The 20,529-nt window shown below is 37.4% G+C and overlaps 3 protein-coding genes across 19 annotated transcripts in view; 2 read left to right on the forward strand and 1 right to left on the reverse strand.

Annotated features, from left to right (window-relative positions):
* The window catches only part of slc44a1a (solute carrier family 44 member 1a), a 15,863-nt gene extending 14,716 nt beyond the window's left edge, over positions 1–1,147 (forward strand). Inside the window, exon 16 of the mRNA XM_082164297.1 lies at positions 225–1,147. Within this exon, the coding sequence (XP_082020423.1) occupies positions 225–245 (21 nt within the window). The 3' untranslated portion in view covers positions 246–1,147. The remainder of the gene's footprint in view (positions 1–224) is intronic.
* Positions 1,148–1,212: 65 nt separating this feature from the next.
* aptx (aprataxin) lies at positions 1,213–5,280 on the reverse strand (the record flags this gene model as incomplete). 2 transcript variants are annotated; one of them, XM_082164298.1, is made up of 9 exons in its annotated part: positions 1,213–1,483; positions 2,176–2,279; positions 2,356–2,582; positions 3,166–3,225; positions 3,598–3,840; positions 3,996–4,049; positions 4,155–4,201; positions 4,928–5,061; positions 5,180–5,280. In XM_082164298.1, 8 exons carry the CDS (start codon positions 5,055–5,057, stop codon positions 1,329–1,331), a joined length of 1,020 nt encoding a protein of 339 aa, XP_082020424.1. In that variant the 3' UTR covers positions 1,213–1,328. The 2 variants fall into 2 exon arrangements, with proteins under 2 accessions (XP_082020424.1, XP_082020425.1); XM_082164299.1 differs by lacking the exons at positions 4,155–4,201; positions 4,928–5,061; positions 5,180–5,280 and having other exon boundaries at positions 3,598–3,892; positions 3,996–4,021.
* A 1,751-nt stretch (positions 5,281–7,031) lies between these two features.
* Positions 7,032–20,529, forward strand: part of osbp (oxysterol binding protein) — a 67,077-nt gene continuing 53,579 nt past the window's right edge. For 8 of the 16 annotated variants that reach the window (XM_082164289.1, XM_082164281.1, XM_082164294.1 and 5 more), the window contains exons 1-15: positions 7,032–7,183; positions 8,134–8,304; positions 11,662–11,870; positions 12,001–12,157; positions 12,922–13,033; positions 13,153–13,351; positions 14,463–14,577; positions 14,749–14,812; positions 15,642–15,809; positions 15,891–16,136; positions 16,241–16,361; positions 17,247–17,350; positions 17,654–17,749; positions 17,931–18,118; positions 19,318–19,568. In XM_082164289.1, coding sequence (XP_082020415.1) covers positions 8,171–8,304; positions 11,662–11,870; positions 12,001–12,157; positions 12,922–13,033; positions 13,153–13,351; positions 14,463–14,577; positions 14,749–14,812; positions 15,642–15,809; positions 15,891–16,136; positions 16,241–16,361; positions 17,247–17,350; positions 17,654–17,749; positions 17,931–18,118; positions 19,318–19,568 — 2,164 coding nt within the window. In that variant the 5' untranslated portion in view covers positions 7,032–7,183; positions 8,134–8,170. Of the gene's footprint in view, positions 7,184–8,133; positions 8,305–11,661; positions 11,871–12,000; positions 12,158–12,921; positions 13,034–13,152; positions 13,352–14,462; positions 14,578–14,748; positions 14,813–15,641; positions 15,810–15,890; positions 16,137–16,240; positions 16,362–17,246; positions 17,351–17,653; positions 17,750–17,930; positions 18,119–19,317; positions 19,569–19,674; positions 19,714–20,529 lie in introns of all 16 variants that reach the window. The other 8 variants (XM_082164279.1, XM_082164288.1, XM_082164293.1 and 5 more) reach the window with 3 other exon arrangements.

Raw genomic sequence — 20,529 nt, forward strand, 5'->3', positions numbered from 1 at the left:
CCTTCTGTCTTATCCGATTTTCAAATACTTTGTTGCTCCATATCAAAGTTTGTAATGTTGTGATTCACCTTGTACCTGGTTTGTTTGGTTCATGGCTTATTGTTTTTAAATCTCTCAGGGGGGAAAATCAATAGAAATAATAATTCCAGAGACAAAATGCCGCTGAATAAGTGGACAGGCTGTGTTGCGCTCTATTCATTTACTCATCATTTATTATGTTTCAGACTGGAAGTACACAGGCGTGATGAAGACCAGCGCGATATTACATCATCTGACACTCCAAAAAAAGTGCTATTGAGATGCGCAAAAGCTTCTCTTCAGGGATTATAATGTGACAGACGTCTGTCATCACGACTTAAAGGGCATTTTACATTAGAAAACTCTAGGACAGTGAGTTGGGTACCTGCACAAGAAACGACAAGCTGGAAGATTTCTGCTCCTAAATTTTAATTTAAAAAATTTGCCTCTGCATTTTTATTAGGATACTAAAGTTTATAGAGAAGTCATCACCTAGCGATATTTTTGGTTTAGTCCTAGTTAACTATTTTTTTAAAGGTGCTTTTTGTATTTTATCTTGTTTATATTATTTGACTTTGAAAGACTTTCTTGCTGTCGATGTTTTTCTATGCAAGCAATAATATAGGATCCTCTCATCAAGTAGTTTCAGATCATTTGAGGTTCAGAGTCGGTCCTTGAGTGTCTTATTTTAATATTACATAATAGAGTAGTTCCATCTTATATTTGCTCTGTTTATTTTATTTTGGGCAGGACTATGTTACAAGCAAATATGTTATACGAGACTCAACTTCTAAATCAACAGCAGAACACTGATTGTCATTTCCCTCGTGCCAATAAGCTAAAGTGTGTAGCTTTTACACCACCAGCAACACCAAATGGAAATGCAGTCTATTTGTTTGAGGAGCCTGACTTGGCAACATTAGCCAGTTTCGACCGGACAGCTTGTTTATCACAACAATCAATGAATTGTTTGAAAAGAGTTTTGTATGCAATTCCATTTGATGCAGAAATGATACACTGTAGCTGTAATCTAGTGCTTTAATGTGAAAGTTGTGTGTGTGTGAAAGACAATTGACTTTTAACTACCATGTTTAGACACTCCATTCAATAAAAACCAAAGAGAATGTTATTGATTCATTATTGCATCAATCAATGTTCATAATGAAAGTGAGGATTGAATGAAAACACCAGATATCCAGAACAAATCCATTTTACTAAAGGGCTGTTTACAAAATGATTAGTAATTTTGACAAACTTTAAACTAGAAAAAAATGACTGTGTCTGTCCCGTACGAGAGCGCTGTAGTGTCTTTAAGCAGGCAGGTGAGTTCTGAGATGCTCTTTGAGTTTGGGTATCGTCGGCTGCTCTTTACGACACACGTGACATCGCAGAGGCAGCTTCAGTAGTTCACTGGCACCTTCCTTCACCGTCACTTTCCCATCACGCTCCAGCATCGCAACCACGTCTGCAGGAAGATGAGCATGAACGCTTTACTTGATTACACTAGATTGCTTGTTTCTGTAAAACAGCTTTTTTTTCCCTTTTTTTTTTTAAGTCCCCCTGTTTTCAATCATTGTATCCCTTAAAACTAATTTTTGATCACCAAAATTACATATTGAAAAGTTTTTTTCCTTGGAAAAAAATTCTTCATGCCTTAAAATACAGTAGCTTGAATGTAACTCTACACCCTTGCCTCATTTAGTATACGCGGTTCTATGAATATGCAAATGAGCCCCGCCTCCACTCACTCACTCACTCCAGCTCAGAGATCCACTCATTGACGATCACATGTTGATCTGATTGGTTACAAGGTAGTTTTTGACATCAGAAACACCAGCGATTTCAAACTCTGTTTTTGAGACGGTCTTTGGTTCACCGCAGATTTAAGGAGAAAATACTCAGCAATGGTGTCGACTTATGAATTTACACATGGTTTGTCTTAAAGCATATTAAAAACACCACATAGACATATAAACAACATTAAAAGCTGGATTTTCATCACAGGGGGACTTTTAATATAATTTATTAATGCTTTTCATCCATGTGATGGTGCAACATTTTTATTAAAGGACTTTTATCAAGTTTAGAAAAACAAGCACGAATAAATCACAAACATTGCATCATTTGTTTTCAAGATTTAGTTTTTCTTCCACTCACCTTGAGACTCAACAAAATAATCAGTAGTGAAGGAATTCCAGTGCTTCTTGTTCTTCAAACACGGCGAGTCGAAGTCTTGGCTGATTACGTGCAAGTGGACGTGACTAAGAGGAAATAAACATTTAGTTCATGACAAGCGCCCCCCACACCAGCAGCCAATCAGGGTGCAGACGTGTGTACCTCATGCTGGGGATGGCGTGATATCCCATGCGGAAGTGCAGTTTGTGAGCGTCCCGGCACTGCTGCACCATCTGATCTCCCACACGCTGCATGTGCTTGAGCAGGTCCACGTGCTCCGGCTGCAGAGCCTTCAGACTGGAGATCGAGTCCCACGGCAAAACCAGCCAATGGTAATGCGCCTTTGGGTACTTGTCCTTGATGACCACCACCCTATCATCTTTGTACACCTGAGGACAATAAAATGGTAGCTCTTATGCTTTTATACACACACACACTACAGGATTGGTAAGATTTTTGGGAGGGGGGTAATAATGTTACAAAAGATTATATTTAAAATAAATAAAAATGTAACTTTCTATTCATCAAAGAATCCTGAAAAAAAAAATGTCCACAACTGTTTTTTGAGCATCAAATCATCATATTAAGAGTGATTTCTGAAGGATCATGTGACACTGAAGACTGGAGTAATGATGCTGAAAATTCAGCTTTGAATCACTGGAATAAATTACATTTTACAATATATTCAAATAGAAAACATTTATATTAAATGGTAATAATATTTAACAATTTTACTGTTATTTTTTTTTATTTTCAATCAAATAAATGAAGCTTTGGTGAGCAGAAGGAGACTTCTTTCAAAAACATTAAAAAGTCTTACGGATCCCAAACATTAGAACGGCAGTGTGTATATATATATATATATGTATGTATGTGTGTGTGTGTGTGTGTGTGTGTGTGTGTGTGTGTGTGTGTGTGTGTGTGTGTGTGTGTGTGTGTCCTCTTAATTCAATAGAAATTAACAACTCATACCTGCATCTTGGGGTCCTGCATTGACACTTTAAGCCCTTGGCTCCAATGGCCAGCAGATTCCTGGAAAACAAGAATGTTTGCAGTGTTTTAGTCTAAAGTCAAAACTCAAAATGTAGTAAAAGAGGTCGCTATTAAAAACATACACACACACACAAAATAAAAGCTTTAACTAAAAACTAAACAATAAACTGTTTCTCCAACCAGCTCGGAAACTTGGCTTTAAGGTTAGAAGTGTCTGAAAATAGGAAAAAGTATCAGTACAATATAAACCTACTGCCTTAATATATTTTTACAAGTGCGAAATATCACATATCTGAATTTTATTGCAAATTGTTGCAAAATCACAGTAACTCGGGCAGCTTTATTAGGCTACTATTTTATCACATTTACTCATTAAAAACAAATCAGTTTCAACTTTTCATTGAAACGCACTGGTTTATCAGGTCCAGGCGGCGGTCTCTTCTTGGCTGGAGGTGAACCGTCAGATGTTGATGTAGTATTTGCAGGACTCTTGATCTTCTCTCCGTTGCCCTCACAGCTCATCGGATGGGCTCTTTTGGAGGCTTTGCTCCCCTCCGCAGCGGATCTGGCTGTGAACGTCTCCTCAGTGAACTTCACTGTGTATGGATACATCTGGTTGACCATGTAAAGTCTCTGGCCCGGCTTTATGGTCACCTGGTTGTAGAGGTGGGTGACATGTGGTTTGTAGGATGTTAAGACCAGTAACCTGTGCAATACAGCCTCAATTACAAGAGAACAGGGCATTTATGGACATACTGAGTTTGCTGGATGCTGACAAAATAACACAAGCGATTTTGATGACACTGTACCTGATTGCCTTTGCCCACGACCACATTGTCCACATTTGTAGGATTCACACCCAACTGTTAAGTGGATCAAACATGCATTATTATATTTATAATATCTATTATACTATAATTTATTACATATTATAATATTTTATTTAATATTATAATATTCCAGCATACCTGTTTAACTGAGACAAATCCTCTGTTGCAATCAGCTCTCAATTCAACTGCAAAACAATAAATAAAATGAAGAAAGCCTGCGTCTATGGCAAGCCGTTTTGACTTTTATTTGTTCTCGGGATATTCAGTTTTCAGTTAAAAAAATGCTAATTCTTGATATCAACAATGGCGTCATCACTCACAGAAATACAACTTCTTGATGTAAAATCTATTATTCTTGATATCTGTAATGGTATTTTAACTAGTTAAATGTCACCATAGGCAGCCATTCAAATTAAATTGTTGATATCAAGAACTGATTTCTTAAAAATACAATTCTTACAAGTAAAAAATCATAATTTTTGACATCAATAATTAATTTTCACCAGTTCAAAATGTTACTTCTTGATATCTGTACATTTATTTCAAGTTCAACATGTTACATTTGTTATTTCTGATATCTGAAAATGTATTTATATTTCTTACTAGTAACAATAACATTCATGATATCAGAAAATGAAATTTTTTTACAAGCAATTACAAATATCAAGAATTATAGTTTGAACAGTTGAAATTTAATTAATGCTATTAAGATGTCTTATTTCAGTGAGTGATGACTTCATTGTTGATATCAAGAAGTAGCATTTTTCCTGATATCAAAAAATGCCATTGTTACTAGTAGACATCTAATTCCTGATATCAAGAATTAAAAAAGAATTGAATTGTTGATTTCACAAATTCACATCCTGTGAAAGATTAAAAGTCAAAACATGTGGTGCACTAACTTTACCAACCTTGTTCTCTTGAGCACTTTTGGTCTTTTATCTTAGTTTCTGGCCCTCGACCCAAAGTCACAGCTTGTTGATGATGAAGCTGAATGGGTTTATGATGTGAATCATCACTTACTAGTAAGCACACTGGCATCTCCCTGAAAACATGTTTGATATTTATAACACGTAAGTTACTATAATATGGGCTGATTCGTGAATTTACAGCATTCTCTGTCTAAAATGCTTGTCTAAACGCCACATATATTCATCACTTACCCTGTTGCTTGTGTAATATAGGCTATCTACAGCAGAAAGTGTTATGGGTGAAAACAAAACAATGGGAACTGCAGCGCATGACGCACACACTCTTCTTCGTGACATCAACGAGCACGCGCAGGCACGCGGGCGCGCGCATACTGACACCTACCGGTCTAAAGGCGCTGTGATCTCACATCACCATGGCCAAGAAGAAAGATTTGTGTGAGTTTGTGGACAAATATCCTTTAACTAAACTAAAACAAATAACGTTATATCATTTAGTTATATAGAAAAAAAGCATCTTACAGTTAACAGGTTTTCACCATAACATTTTAGGCAACATTGCTTTTTTTTGTTGATAAATTTGCATTGATTTATAGTGGGCAAAGTCTAAACAAAATGACTGAAACCGAATGATTAATGAAATATATAAGGTTATTGCTTTAATTATACAGCTGTTACTTAAGTTAACGCACCAGGTTTGTATCTTAGAAGAAAAAAAATTCTACAACTGTATTATTTTAATGCATTTTTTTGGGACAGAATGTATTAGAATATAATATCTGCTTATGAATGAATTACACGTTGTTAAGGTTGGTTTATATGCAAAAAAAACAACAACAAAAAAACAAGTCCATTGAAATGTAAAAAATTTAGAAGATTGGTTTAATCAATAGAAACTAAAAATATTATGTTATCTGAACCACATAAATGATCTAAGTTGATTTGACAAAAGAAAAAAATTGGGATAACAAGTTGATTTTTAAGGTATGAAACCTTATTATATAAAGTGTCATCATTATTTGTACGTTTTCATTTGTTTATATTCATTTATTTTCTCTTTGAAATTATTGCATTGTGTTTAACAATGATCATTTCTGTTTGTTATTTGAAGAGGGAGGGTGGGGGGTGTTACTTTGTTTGGTAATGAACTAAATTACTTGGAAGAACTGCTTCCGGTTATTATGAATAATACATGTAGGTGTTTATTATTGAACAATTGTGTTTTCATCATGGGACCCAGGAATAGACTTTTGTCCTCTGTAGTGGACATTATATTTGAGTGATTTTCTCTGACACCATACACGTCACATGGATGTCATGTAATGTCAAATTTAGCACTCTTATGGAAATGTGATAATATTTTGTAATTATCATTTCAATCTGACTATTTTTTTTAATTGTTACTCATAAATCAAGATCTAAGCAAAATGTTATGGGCTTTCTAATCAAAATATGACTTTCTGTTACAAAACAGGGCATTGATTACAAAAAAAGTGGACATTGATATGTTATTTTTTCATAACATGTTGGCCCAAGAACACATTAATATGCAAATTAGTATTGCATATTGGCATTATATAGTATAGTATTGTATATATTTTACTCACATATAGCATAAAGTAAAATGTTATATCAATTCATTCCATTATATCTTTCATAACATTGTTGAGAATCATCTCTATAGTTTGGTTAAAAATCCTGAAACCTAAAAATTGATTGGTGAATGGAAATTGGCTATGTGATTTCATGTCTTTTTTATTTTTCCTGGTGTCCACTACACATGCTAAACATGAATCAAATATTTTAATTTTTCCAAAAATGTTTCCCCCTCCATTTGCTTATGCTCTAATTAAACAATGTAATAACATGAAAACTCAGGAGGATGTTACAGTTGCCACCTATTAAGACAATGAACTACTCGGGCACTTCATTTACCACAATCAGCTTCTTGTAAAATGACTGTAACTCCAGCTGCTTTATTATTAGGCTACTATTTTATCACATTTACTAACGAAAAACAAATCAGTTTCAGCTAAAATGTCCTTAACGAGTAAGTCAAATCACTTTTACACGTGTTTTGGCCAGAATCAGGTCGGTGTCTGTGTTTTATGAACTGGGAAAGATGCGATAATGTGACTTTTATGCGAGTTTCGTGTGTGTGAGTGAGTGAGTAACTCACTCCTGTGATCTTCTCATGTCACTGACTTCCTTCTTCAGAGGGGATCATTGAGAGATCAGGTAAGAGCTGGCCTGCTCTAACACACTTTAAATCATGTCAACACCGGGCATTTCATGTGTCCCTGTCTTGTCGTGTTGTTTGCGGTTGTTGTCGGGAGGTTTCATCTGATTTTTTGCATTAATTGACGGGATTTCTCTCATTATACAGAGCTTGAAGGTTAGCACAGGCTAGTTAGCTTCAGTTTAACACACATTCCCCCTCACGCTAACAGTATTACAGGTCTTTTAGAGGGTAAACGCGCATTTGAGCGGTTTATAGTTGATTTATCATCACGTAAGTGCTTCATTTACGGGTATATTCGTGTTTTTGACTGTAACGTTACTCGTCCATGTCTCGCGATAGCGCGTCAGTTTTATTAGCCGTTAGCTGAATTAGCCGTCAAAGTCATTTTTACGTTTACGTTATGCATATGCTTATAAGAAACTGGATTTTTATTAAAACGTTAAGAGTGTTTGTAATGTATTTCATAGCGGTGTTAATAAACTTTGTCGTGTTAAGGTCGTTTGGACTCGCAGTTTTGTGTGAATGACTCCTACACACAGGCCTCGTTTATCTAAACAAAGTTTAAACTAGCCCGAGATATGTTTGTGTTTATGTACTACGCTCCTAAACACTGTTGTTTAAATGGGTTTGTTTGAATTCGTGTCTGTAAATGAAATGAAGTAGGTTCACTGAGTGACACGTAGGCGAAACGAGCTCACTGACATGATATCCTCTAAGTATAACACACGTTATTTGGCAAGATTTGGGATGTGTTTCTAAAACTTAGGGTGCTGTCAGTGTCAACCCACACAGCATCCTTTAGGCAACACAAAAGTGTGTCTAGGCGGGGAACAACACAAATTGGGTGTGTATGTAAACATTTCAGATGCCCTGGAATAGAGAAAGGCTGTGAATCACACAGGCATTTGTGTCAACTAACCCGTTTAACCCTTTGTGTTCAAACCAGACCCCTGTCAGACACTGTGAAGCCAAGGGCTGTCGTGATGTCGGAGCCCAAAGCACCCATCCCGGCTCCTGGAGACACCTATAAAGGCTGGCTCTTCAAATGGACTAATTACATCAAGGGATACCAAAGGCGATGGTTCGTCCTGAGCAATGGCTTGCTGTCCTACTACAGGTGAGTTTGTGACATGTTGTTGACTTATCAAACTCTAGAAACCACATTTTTTTTAAATCAGGTTTTGCTTCCGTCAGACAACAGGTCTCCCAATTTCTGATAGGAACGTCTGATGTCCTACTGAACCATTTGTCATGCTGTCAAGTGTTCTTTGCCCTTTCACCAATATCTGATAAGGTGCAAAGATTTAGATAGCTAAATTACTTGATATTCTTGGTTTGGCAAGCATTGGTACTAGAATAGGTTTTCATGCTTGAATGATCAAAAACCCCTTGTTTTTCACATATTTGACATTGTTGCAGCTCCTCTCTTCCCAGTCTGTCAGTAACGCCAAAGCCACTAGAAGGCAAGCCTGCAAACTTTAGCCAAAAAAGTGTAATGGCTAATGCTAACACTCGGCTGTGTCGGTACACAGGGAAGGAGACCAGAGGTCTATTGTTTGTGCTAAATTGATGATGTCTCAAGTCATACGACTTCGAACCGATTGGACTTGTGGATGTTAAACAGGCCAAAAGCCTCAACACCTTCTTCTCTGTGTCTGTAAGATGATGCCGTTTTACGTAATTAGATTTGAGTCGATCTAATGGGAAAGCTGCATTCATCTCATTGGGCTTTGTCAATTATTAATACTGGATTTGTGTGTGTGTGTGTGTGTGTGTGTGTGTGTGTGTGTGTGTGTGTGTGTGTGTGTGTTTGCTTGTGCGATCTTCACTGTTTGCTCAACAGTTTGAGATGAGAGGATAACACATTCTTCAAAATCCTCCCTCATGGTCTGATGTTTAACTCTGTAAATATACGATGACATAACAAGGTCCAATACCTCAACAGTTGGCTAATGAGCATATGTTCACTATTTTTGCTTTCTTTTATTATGTTGTATTTGTTCATAAATATGGAAATGGAAATGTCATTAAATGAATGCTGTGTTAAAGCCACGCCAAAGCAAATAAAAAGGTCTGATTTACATTAGTGCTTCATTGAGATCGAGCTGAAAATGACTAAAAAGTGCTGCGTGTGCCGCTGAATCTCACAAATAGCTGATTTTAACTGCAGGCACAGATATATGGTGAATTATCAGACATTTGATATTCTAACAGGAGCCAGATGGCACACAACTATGATGCTTACTGCCTTTTTGTGAATGGAAAGGCCTTTTTTTTTTTAAGAAAGAAATCAGTCCTTTTGCTTTTGGACTGTGGATGCTTTCAAACGCGGACTTAAACTCGCTTTTTTAGCAGAGATTTTGGTTGATTTAAAAAAAGTATATATTTTTGTTTTTAAACTGGAGGACTTTGGGATTTTGCTTAAATATAAAGTGTGTTACAAATAAAATGTATTTTTCTTATTACTTTTACTCAGCAGGAACGCATTAAATTTATTAAAAGTAAAAGTAGACATTTATAATGTTACAAAAGATTTCTATTTCAAATAAATGCTGTTCCTATTCATCAAAGAATCCTGAATAACAGTTTCCACAAAAATTCTTGATAATAGAAATATTTCTTGAGCGGAAAATCAACATATTAGACTGATTTCTGAAAGATCATGTGACACTGAAGATTGGAGTAATGATGCTGAAAATTCATTCATTAAAATCGTACCGACCACAATCTTTTGAACGGTAGTGTATGAAAATAAAAACCATGTAATTTTTAGTTTAGTAACTTGATAAATCTCAAATACTTCCAGTGTGAATGTGTATTTAAGCAGTTAAAGAACATTTTGCACACTTTTGAAATGTAGAATTTAAATGTTCGTCACACAATCTTTTACATGTGTATTGAATTTAAATATTGAATTTAAATTGAAACTGATTTTGTCATTCGTTCAAAAAGAACCTACATATTTCTGATATGATGATGTCATAAAATATAAAATATTTGAACAAAATAGCTTTCAAAATATAGTGGAAACCTCCCAATCATTTGGTGTAATACAGTTACATAATTTAGTTTAGGGCAATATTAAGCACTGTCTCCAACATCAGGTTCTGATTTCTGTAGTGAATATACATTTTTATTTACTACTCTTAAAAAATTATTCGGCTAGAAATTGTTCTTTGTGATTGCAACGACTAAACAATTCTTTAATACATGAATCACCATGAGTCAAACGTGTGGGAAGTCTGACTGTGGCATTACAGTGTAAATAAAAGGCTCAAGTACACATTGTCTTTTCTACCTCCACATGACCACTTTGATTGGCTGAGTGAGTTTGGGTCACGTGACCGTCTTAACAGGCCATCTCTGTTCAGGAGGATCACACGCTCTACTTAAGGCTTGATTTTAGCACTTCCTCTGGTCCTGCAGGCAGCTCTTACCAGTTTCTCATCACTCTGTGTGTGTGTGTGTGTGTGTGTGTGTGTGTGTGTGTGTGTGTGTGTGTGTAAGATGAGATCAGGAAATGTAGAGGGCGAGTAAGAGATTTCAGTTTCACAGGTTGCAGGCTCTGGACTCTTGTGCCTCTGTTAAATCGCCTGGCATCGGTCTTGTGTCATGTCGTGGACCGTCCAAACTGGTCTTGTCTCATTTTTTCCGTCTGAGCATGGAAATCCTGAGAACTGGTGATTCATCACTGTTGGCAAATTACAGTTAGAGATGGAAACTTTATTTATATGTCATATATTTGGTGCTGTTTACATATGAGCGGCTTATCAGGATTACTACAACAGTGTTATTTTAGGATTTCTTATATACTATTATAGTATTATTACAGTTTTGAATGGGCTTTTATTTTTATATTTTCAATTTCAGTCTCAAACAACTTATCTCATTATGAATATGAATTTAGTTTATTGAATATTTTGCAATAAACGTGTAATGTATAGCATTTTGTATTCGTAATCAATGACTTACAGTAAGTTTTATATTGTACTGTTGTTTCTCGTTTGATTTATTCGTCTTGGAGCTGGTTGGATTGATTCATGTCTCAAATTTGTCTGAATATTTGCTAAGATTGTAAACCTGGGCCTCTTTTTCAATCTGAGATCAGATACTGCGATAACAGCGGTAACGTATCTTCTGTCACATAAATGCTCGGGAGTAAAAGAAACTCTAGCTGAAGCCATTTCTCGAATGCTTACCTTTCAGTGCTGATTCATGAATATTACATCAGATGCCGAAAACCAGCTGTCAGGGGGCTTTTGTTCAAGTTTTTGCTCACAGGGGAGTTCTCCTCTATCCTTGCAGAACCAGACTTTTGAGTATCGTTATCAAGTCAGAAACACATTTTGTCTTATTCTGGCATCCCTGGGGCCGCCGGAACCATTTTTGCATCTAAAATTGTATATAACTATGACCAAATGAAGTGTTTCATCTTGAACACAGCATCTCATCTCCATCCCTCTTGCTCTTCCAGGACCCAGGCGGAGATGGGTCACACGTGTCGGGGCACCATAAACCTGGCCACTGCCAATATCGCGGTGGAGGACTCGTGCAATTTCGTCATCTCTAATGGCGGCACGCAGACGTATCACCTGAAGGCCAGCTCAGAGGTGGAACGGCAGCGGTGGATCACAGCACTGGAGCTCGCCAAAGCCAAAGCTTTCCGCATGCAGGCCGAATCAGGTCAGTCACGCCCCTCACTAACACTGGGAACGGGAAACCACGTTTGAGAATAGCTCAACACTGCACACTCAATACAGTTTGAGGTGTAAGGCGTTTCACAGTTTTTTTTCTTCTTCTTCATTCTCTGCAGACGATTCCGGGGACGAGTCCAGTCCTCCTGCGGCAGGACAGGGTGGAGGCTCACGAAACTCAGAGGTGCAGTCCACGCTCCGGACCCTGGGCAGCAAGGTGGAAGATCTGAGCACATGCAACGACCTCATCGCCAAACACGGCTCTGCGCTTCAGCGGTCAGTCTTTCTCTACCAGTTTGGACACACTTGACTATTATTCAAGTACATAATAAGCATGTAAATAATAAAAAAAAATACATTGATATATAAGTTGAATTTTATATATAGTGTATGTACATTTTTCAATTGTAGTCTTAAAAAGGAATCTGAAATAATAAACTAAGTGATTTTTAGATGCATATGAAATCCAATACACATTTTCCCATAGAATAGATACACAATATCATAATTTTACTCATTCCCACAGATTTTGTGCTCACTGAAGTGTGGCACATAAAGCCGCCTCTTAGTACTAAATAGAGTTCTTTTTCGCTGCTTATTGTGTTAAACAGGCAAATATACACAAAATAATGTCAAAATGCTGGTCTTGTCTTGGCGAGTATTCATGTAAACACAGTCAATTATGTTTTAAGTGAATGTAAATAGTTGAGAAAGAAAACACTTGTGTAACAGTATAATGGATGTGTGCGTCAGGTCTTAAAGTGACAGCAGCCTAATATTCCTGCTGCCAAATTATGAGATATTATTAAATATATCTAAGTGGCAGTTTTCCCCCATGATATCAGTGTCAAAATTGTGGCCAGGGAAAATGCTGAGTGGCTAGATTTTTAGTATTGTTTTTAATTTTATATTCTAGTAATAATTTAAATGAACTTTTTTGTAATTGTACATAAATTATAAAAAAAATTCACTCAAAGATTTGGCCTTTGTGCTCATAAAGTGTCTATGTTCAATTTGTTGATTCTTATATTTTATTTCAGGTCCTTGTCTGAGCTGGAGGGAGTTCGGCTGGAAGGACAGACGAGTGAAAAGATTCGGCAGGTGACGGAGCGAGCCACGCTCTTCCGCATCACCTCCAACGCCATGATCAACGTAAGGCAACCAGGCAATATATTTGCTTTTGGGAATTTGCTTTGTGGTTGTCCGTTTCACACACAGAAACCACTCTGTGAAACGTATTCTTAACGATTCTCTAACAATCTGATACCCAGGCCTGCCGGGACTTCCTATCGTTGGCTCAGGCTCACAGTAAGCGTTGGCAGAAAGCCCTGCAAGCCGAGAGAGAGCAGAGAGTCCGACTGGAGGAAACACTGGAGCAGCTCGCCAAACAACACAACCATCTGGAGAGAGCCTTCAGAGGAGCGACTGTTCTGCCTCCTTCCCAGAGCAACCCTGCCATAGACAACAAAGGTACAGAGTCAGTGACACAGAAAGACTGGGTGCCAGAAAATAATATAGAGACTAATATATAAACACAGCTTTCTACTGCATTGTCTTCACTAGTTGCAAACAACTATGAGAAGACAACTAGTGATGTCTGAAGCCAAAACGAATGACCCTTATGAGCAAATCCTTTTGAATGAATCAGTCAGATTGAGTCACAAGTCAGTTTGAGTCAGCCTCACAACACACAGGGTTTTCAGTAATGAACACCTGGAAGATTAATATGACATTTTTTCATTTATTTGCACAAATTTAGTGGTAATTAACAGCAATATTTACCTAAATATACACCACTTAGATGTTTGGGGTAAGATGTTTCTCTTTTCCTCACCAAGGCTGTTTTTATTTGATCAAAATAAAAATAAAAAATACAGTAAAAACAGTAATATTGTTACACATATATTTAAAATAGATTTTTAAAATGTAATTTATTCCTGTGATCAAACCTGAATTTGTAGCATCATTACTCCACTACTACATCTTCAGTGTCACATGATCCTTCAGAAATCATTATAATATGCTGATTTGATGCTCAAGAAACATTTATGATGATTATCAATGTTGAAAACAGTTGTGCTGCTTAATATTTCTGTGGAAACTGATTTGTTTTCAATATTATTTGATGAATAGAATGTTCAAAAGAACAGCATTTATTTGAAATAACATTTTTAAATGTCTGTACTGTCTCATTTGATCAATTTAAGACATCTTTGCTGAATAAAATTTTGATTCCTTTAAAAAAATAAAGATCTTAATGATTCCAATCTTTTGGTAAGATACGGTAGTGTTTTTTCCTAAAACATTTTAATAACTGAAAAATGTTTGGGCGATACAAATGAGTCATTGAAAACATTTTTTTTTTAATTATATTTATTTTTTACATTTAATAATTTACAATTAGTAATGATTAAAATGCATATAAGCAAATACAAATTTTCAATGTAACCTTTGCAATGCTAGCAGTATTGAATATTTTATATATCACCCAGAAAGATGAAATCCTGAAAGCTCTTAACACTCATAGCTATACCCGATATGACATAGAGATTTCCTACTTCTTGTATTATTTGTCCTGTAGGCTCAGCTCCAGTAAAGGGCGATGCCAGTGACGAGGACGATGAGAACGAATTCTTCGACGCGTGCGAGGACGTTCAAGAGTTTATCACCGTTCCAGCAGACCCCAAATATCACAGGTCTTTATTTACTCCCTCGCTCCAGTCGTTTACTCTCATCCTATCTGTCCCTGAACTCGCTTCTGATATAAGTGTTACTTGACCTAAGTGTGTGTCCTATGCCTTCCCTTCCCCTTCCTCCTCTCTCTCACACACTCTGGCTCTCTCATACTCTCTTTCCATTTCTCTCAGGAGATCTGGCAGCAATGTCAGCGGAATCAGTAGCGAGATGGGAATGGATGACGGGACGGCGTCGGTAAGGCTGTTATGTTTATATATGGTGTTTATGTGTGTGAACCAAATTCGATTTCATGTGCTGTCTAGATATATATATTTAAAAAAAAAAACTAGTAGCTCTTTCCATCCAAAGTTGATATGTTAACTTATGCGCAAAATTGCAATAACGCATAAAACATTTGCGCAAAATTGCAATAACGCATAAAACATTTGCGAATAAAGCACCATTTCCGTCCCATGTGTTCAACAGAAAATAATCTTCACTTCCTGGGAAATTGGGGGAAAATATCTGTAATAAAAACGGAGGTTGCTGCAATTAGGGAAGCCATTGTGGCTCCTTTTTCGTATGTCATAAATGACTAGCACCTCAGAGCGCGCAGACGTTATCTAGCGTTCGGAGGCGGATGCCTGATGTTTAGGAAAGCAATCATGTGAAACAGTTCTGGCAGGTAATTATACTAAATCATTTTGATGATGACAGAATTTGGCAACATTTGAGATGCTGTGCAATGAAATTGGATAACTGGACTAACCAGTGGACCAATCACATCCTCTGTTGAGGCAAAGTCGCGTGAGTTTTTTGTTCCACATTAATGGATTTATTCGGTAAATGTGTTTCCATCGTAGTCTATGCACGACGTCTTATCGGATATTTTTTTAAAATGCACCCCAATTGAGTGCATGCAGTTTTTTTTATGCACATTTTTAGAATTTATGCGCATCTTGGTGTTTTCATGCAGCTTTTTTTTTTTTATGCAATATGCTAAAATTTGCTCAAAAATAGGTAGAGAAAAAGTAGCCTTTGACATCTGAAGTTTATGTTTGAACCGTTTTTCCATCTCTCACAGCTAGACGAGCAGTCTGTGGCATCCAATCCCGAGTCTCCGCAGTCCCAGGAGTTGGTGCCTATGAGGAAGAGACGGACCCGTATCCCAGATAAACCGAATTACTCTCTCAATCTGTGGAGCATCATGAAGAACTGTATCGGAAAAGAACTCTCCAAAATCCCTATGCCTGTACGCTCATCGCTGTCTTTATGAGAATCCCGAACAGCCCAGATTTATGGCAGTGCTTTCAACGCATCCTTCTTTTCCCAGGTGAACTTCAATGAGCCCCTGTCCATGCTGCAGCGTCTCTCAGAGGATCTCGAGTACTACGAACTGCTGGACCGGGCGGCCAAGTGCCATAACTCTCTGGAGCAGATGTGCTACGTGGCAGCTTTCACTGTTTCTTCATACTCCACTACGGTTCACCGCACGGGCAAACCCTTCAACCCTCTGCTGGGAGAGACGTTCGAGCTGGACCGTGCCCAGGAGAGCGGATACAGATCCCTCTGTGAGCAGGTGAGGGGACATCAGCCTTTGATTATCCTGAGATTAAGGAACAGCTTATTGAAATGGAGCAGGTTTGAAACCTAATCTGTTCTTCTTCCTGTCTTTCACTTCAGGTAAGCCATCACCCTCCGGCTGCGGCTCATCACGCAATCTCCGAGCGAGGCTGGACCCTGAGACAGGAGATTGCCCTGGCCAGCAAGTTCAGGGGCAAATATCTCTCCATTATGCCCCTGGGTAACTATTTGTGCTATTTTGGACCTTATCACCATGTTTTAAAGTGGCATGTGCAGCTTTAACAGCAAAGAGGTTTTCTCTCTAGTTCCTTTTCTTAAAAACAAACATATTATAAAACAGAAAGTGTAATGCAAAAAAACTTAAGGTGCTTCCCAGTCCATGTACTTATGCACTATTCTATGATGTTTTGTAGTATAAATAGTGCGAGAAGTGTGTTTACACAGGGGTGTGCGATAAACCTGTAGGCACGATTAACCGGTAGAAATTTGTCAGCCGGTAGAGATTTCGGACGATCTTCTCTATCGTGGTCACGCTCATGTGACGTTGCTGTGCTGCGCCGTCACGAAAGCTTATCATCTGCATGCGTTTTTTTATCCATTGAAGTGCAAAAACTAGCGAAAGAGAACTCATTACAGTATATACGGTGTCTGAGTTATGACAAATGCACAAACTTATATGTTAAAATGCCCGTCTTTGCGAATATCCTTGTAGAAAGTCATTTGTCTTAAGTGAATGTAAACAGTTGAGAAAGAAAGCACGTGTGTATCAGTGCATTTGCTCTTAAAGTGACAGCGGTCTAATAAATCTGCTGCTGTCGGTGTCATCAATTTTAATCAAACAACAAAAGATTAAGAGAAAATCACTCACTGCTCCTGACTGAAACAGACTCAAATGATGAATGACAAAATAATCTTATAAAATTCATACACTACACAGTTGGGTACAAAGTGCATAAGTACATAGTGTAATACTCCTACACAATACTAAGTTACTATACTGAGGTTTATGAGTCAATGAAACTTATATTTGAATGTTTTATGCTTGCATATGTTTTCAAGCAAGAGTTCATTCAACTCATTTTGTATTGCTTGTATGTTTCTCCAGGTTCTATTCATTGTATCTTTGAGAAGAGTAACAATCACTACAGCTGGAAGAAAGTCACAACCACAGTGCACAATATCATCGTCGGGAAACTCTGGATAGATCAGGTTGAGAACACAGTCTTCTTATTTATGCATAATTAATTTTCATATTCTCAGCATCAGTCCGTGACCGCCGGGGCTGATTTGAATGTCTGTTACAAAATCAACTGATGGTCTTGTCGGTGGATAATGATGTTGTAATCTGTCATTTTAAATTATGTACATAAATCATCATTTTCAGCCGCTGGCCACCCTGATTTTTTGTGCATTTAAATTTGTATTATACAAATGTTGCCCTTAAAGTGCAATATCTATAGTGTGGCATTTAATTTTATACATAAGCTCAGTTGTGTCTTTCTCTCGATTCAGTCAGGAGAAATAGACATCGTGAACCACAGAACAGGCGACCGCTGTCATCTCAAATTCGCCCCGTACAGCTACTTCTCCAGAGACGTGGCCAGAAAGGTGAGTCAGCATCTGTTCCACTGACTTCGTTCTCCCAGAATGCAGACGTGTCAGTTTTGTCCCCTTTCATTCGTCACCCTCTGTAACATTTTCAAGGTTTTTTTTTTTTTCACACCCAGAAGGATGTTCTCTAATTTATGTCTGCTTTCACTTCCTCCTCGTGCAATGCCTCTCTCTGTAGGTCACGGGGGTTGTGACGGATAAAGAGGGGAAAGCTCACTATGTTCTGTCTGGGACGTGGGACGAGAAGATGGAATACTCTCGTGTGATGCAGAGCAGCAGAGGCGGGGAGAACGGCGCCGAAGGACGACAGAAAACCGTCTATCAGACGCTCAAAGCCAAAGAGCTGTGGAAGAAGACTCCGCTGCCGTAAGACATTCCCAAACACGTGCAATTAAAGCAACACCCTGTTGAGCTCATTGAACAGCATTTGTCCCTACTTTTCTTTAAACAAAAAACTAAAATCTGGGTCACTGTGAGGCACTAATGATGGAACTGAATCGTGCCGATTCATAAACATTACATTTATGTTTTAAAAGTATAGCCACAAGATGTAAAAAAAAAAAAAGTTTAACTGTGAAGTTACGTCCAATTCTACAGCTTTTCTGTCGACAACGTAATGACATTAAACCAAAAACCCTAAAAATTATAATATACACAATTTAACAGAACACTGATCAGGGATGTGATGTTTATCTATTTATATTGATGTCTGTATGTCCCGTATGAATTCTGTAATTCTGAGGGGGAAAAAATGCTATTTTTTAAATACATTTAAAACACATTCCGACAGAACTGCAGAAGCTTCTGGAATTCTGCTCCACTCAAACTCTTCTCTGCAAGCGCTGTGAACTTGGATCACTTACGTGCATTTGAAAACGCAACACGGGACACATTTCTAATGAGTATTGTTTATAAATCTGTTGTCAAAAACTCTTGTTGTGTAATTTTACTGTTATTCAGTCAAATAAATTATTATTAATATTAAATACTGCTTTCCAATTTTACAGTAGAATTACAACAGTAAAATAAAAAAATACTTTGAATTATTATTATTATTATTATTATTATTATACAAGTCAAAGTTAAAGGAAAAACAGGTTTTGATTACATGCATGTAAATGCTTTTATAAAAGTATAAGCTTCACCTTTCTGCCTTAAAATCCATAAAAAATTGGCCCCATTCACTTTCATTGTGTCTCACTCTAACCATAAGTATTTATTTATTTATTTTTCACACACAATTTTTTTGTGGTAATAAACATTATGCCTGACAGTAGAGCTTAACATGAGGTTTGAGCACGCATTATTCCTTTAACGAATATTAATAAGTATACATGGCCGGACTACAAAGTAACACCGCCATTGGCTAATTAATATTCGTGAGTAGTTGCAGCCTTGGCTTAGTATCTAGTGCATTTTCTTTGACGCATCGAGTTGTGATGCTCAAGTTTGAATTCAGCTGGAATTTCTCATTTTCCTCCTTCATTTCTCTCTCTCTCTCTCTCTCTCTCTCTCTCTCTCTCTCTCTCTCTCTCTCTCTCTCTCTCTCTCCACTGTGAATGCAGGGATGGAGCTGAAAACATGTACTACTTCTCAACACTGGCGTTGACGTTGAACGAGCCAGAGGAGGGCGTTGCCCCCACGGACAGCAGGAGGCGTCCGGACCAGCGTCTGATGGAGCAGGGCCGCTGGGAGGAGGCCAACGCTGAGAAACAACGACTGGAGGAGAAGCAGCGCACCGTCCGCCGAGAGAGAGAGCGAGAGGCCAACCGCTCCGCCAGCCCCTCAGAAGAGGGTAAGGAGCCAGCAGACGGGGGTAAAGTATACTTTTATTTATCATTCTACACGTCTCTCCTCGTTTCTTCCGCCTTCTCGGCGTCTCTCGTTCACTCCCGTGTGACTGTCTCTGTCTCTCCCTCAAGCTCTCATTGAGGACTCAATATCTGACTCGCCACTAAAAAGCAAGTACTCCTGTTCTACTTCGTTTTCCCTGTATCTTTTCTCTTTTTAATTGTCGTCTTCTGGATTTTCTCCCATCTCACACAAACACACACTGTGATAGTGCTTATTTGCATATTATTAAAGTGGTAGTTCACCTACAGATGAATATTTTGTCATCTTGTTCCAAATATGTATGACTTTTTCTTTCTTCCATGGAGATTTTCCATATAATCAATGAAAGGGACTCGTGCTGTTGAGCTTCAAACGGTGTTATTTTAGTGTCAACAATATACTATTATTGCATGTATTTATATTTTGAATTAGTTTTTGACTTTTAACTTTTTAAGTTTTTTTATTTGAGGTTTATTTGATCATTTTAGTTATTTTTATGTAGTTTAGTTATATTTAGTAAATTGGTTATTTTAGTAAATTATTTGTAATTTAGTAATCATACTAAGTGAAATATGGAAATGTTGCCTTGCAGCCGACTGAAATAAGTTTTTTTTTTTAAATTACATTTTCAGTTTGCGTTATTTTATTTGAATTAACATCATTTTTTTGTAAAAGAAAATGTCAAACTTTGTAAAAAAAAAAAAAAAGAAAGACAAACAAGTAAACTAGTTTAATACTTTTTTCTTTAAAAATGTACTCATGTATAAAAGAAAAGGTCATACTGAGGTATGAAGCGACACAAAGGTGAGTAAATGATGACAGGGTTTTTATTTTGAGTGAACTATTCCTTTAATAGGAGCACTTTCCCCGCCTCCATAATGCCATTCACTCATTGTATTCTTTCTTTTTTTGTTTTTGTCTTAATTTGCATCCCCTTTTTTAAT

This window comes from Leuciscus leuciscus, assembly GCF_965113295.1.
Source record: "Leuciscus leuciscus genome assembly, chromosome: 3".
NCBI classification, from domain to species: domain Eukaryota; kingdom Metazoa; phylum Chordata; class Actinopteri; order Cypriniformes; family Leuciscidae; genus Leuciscus; species Leuciscus leuciscus.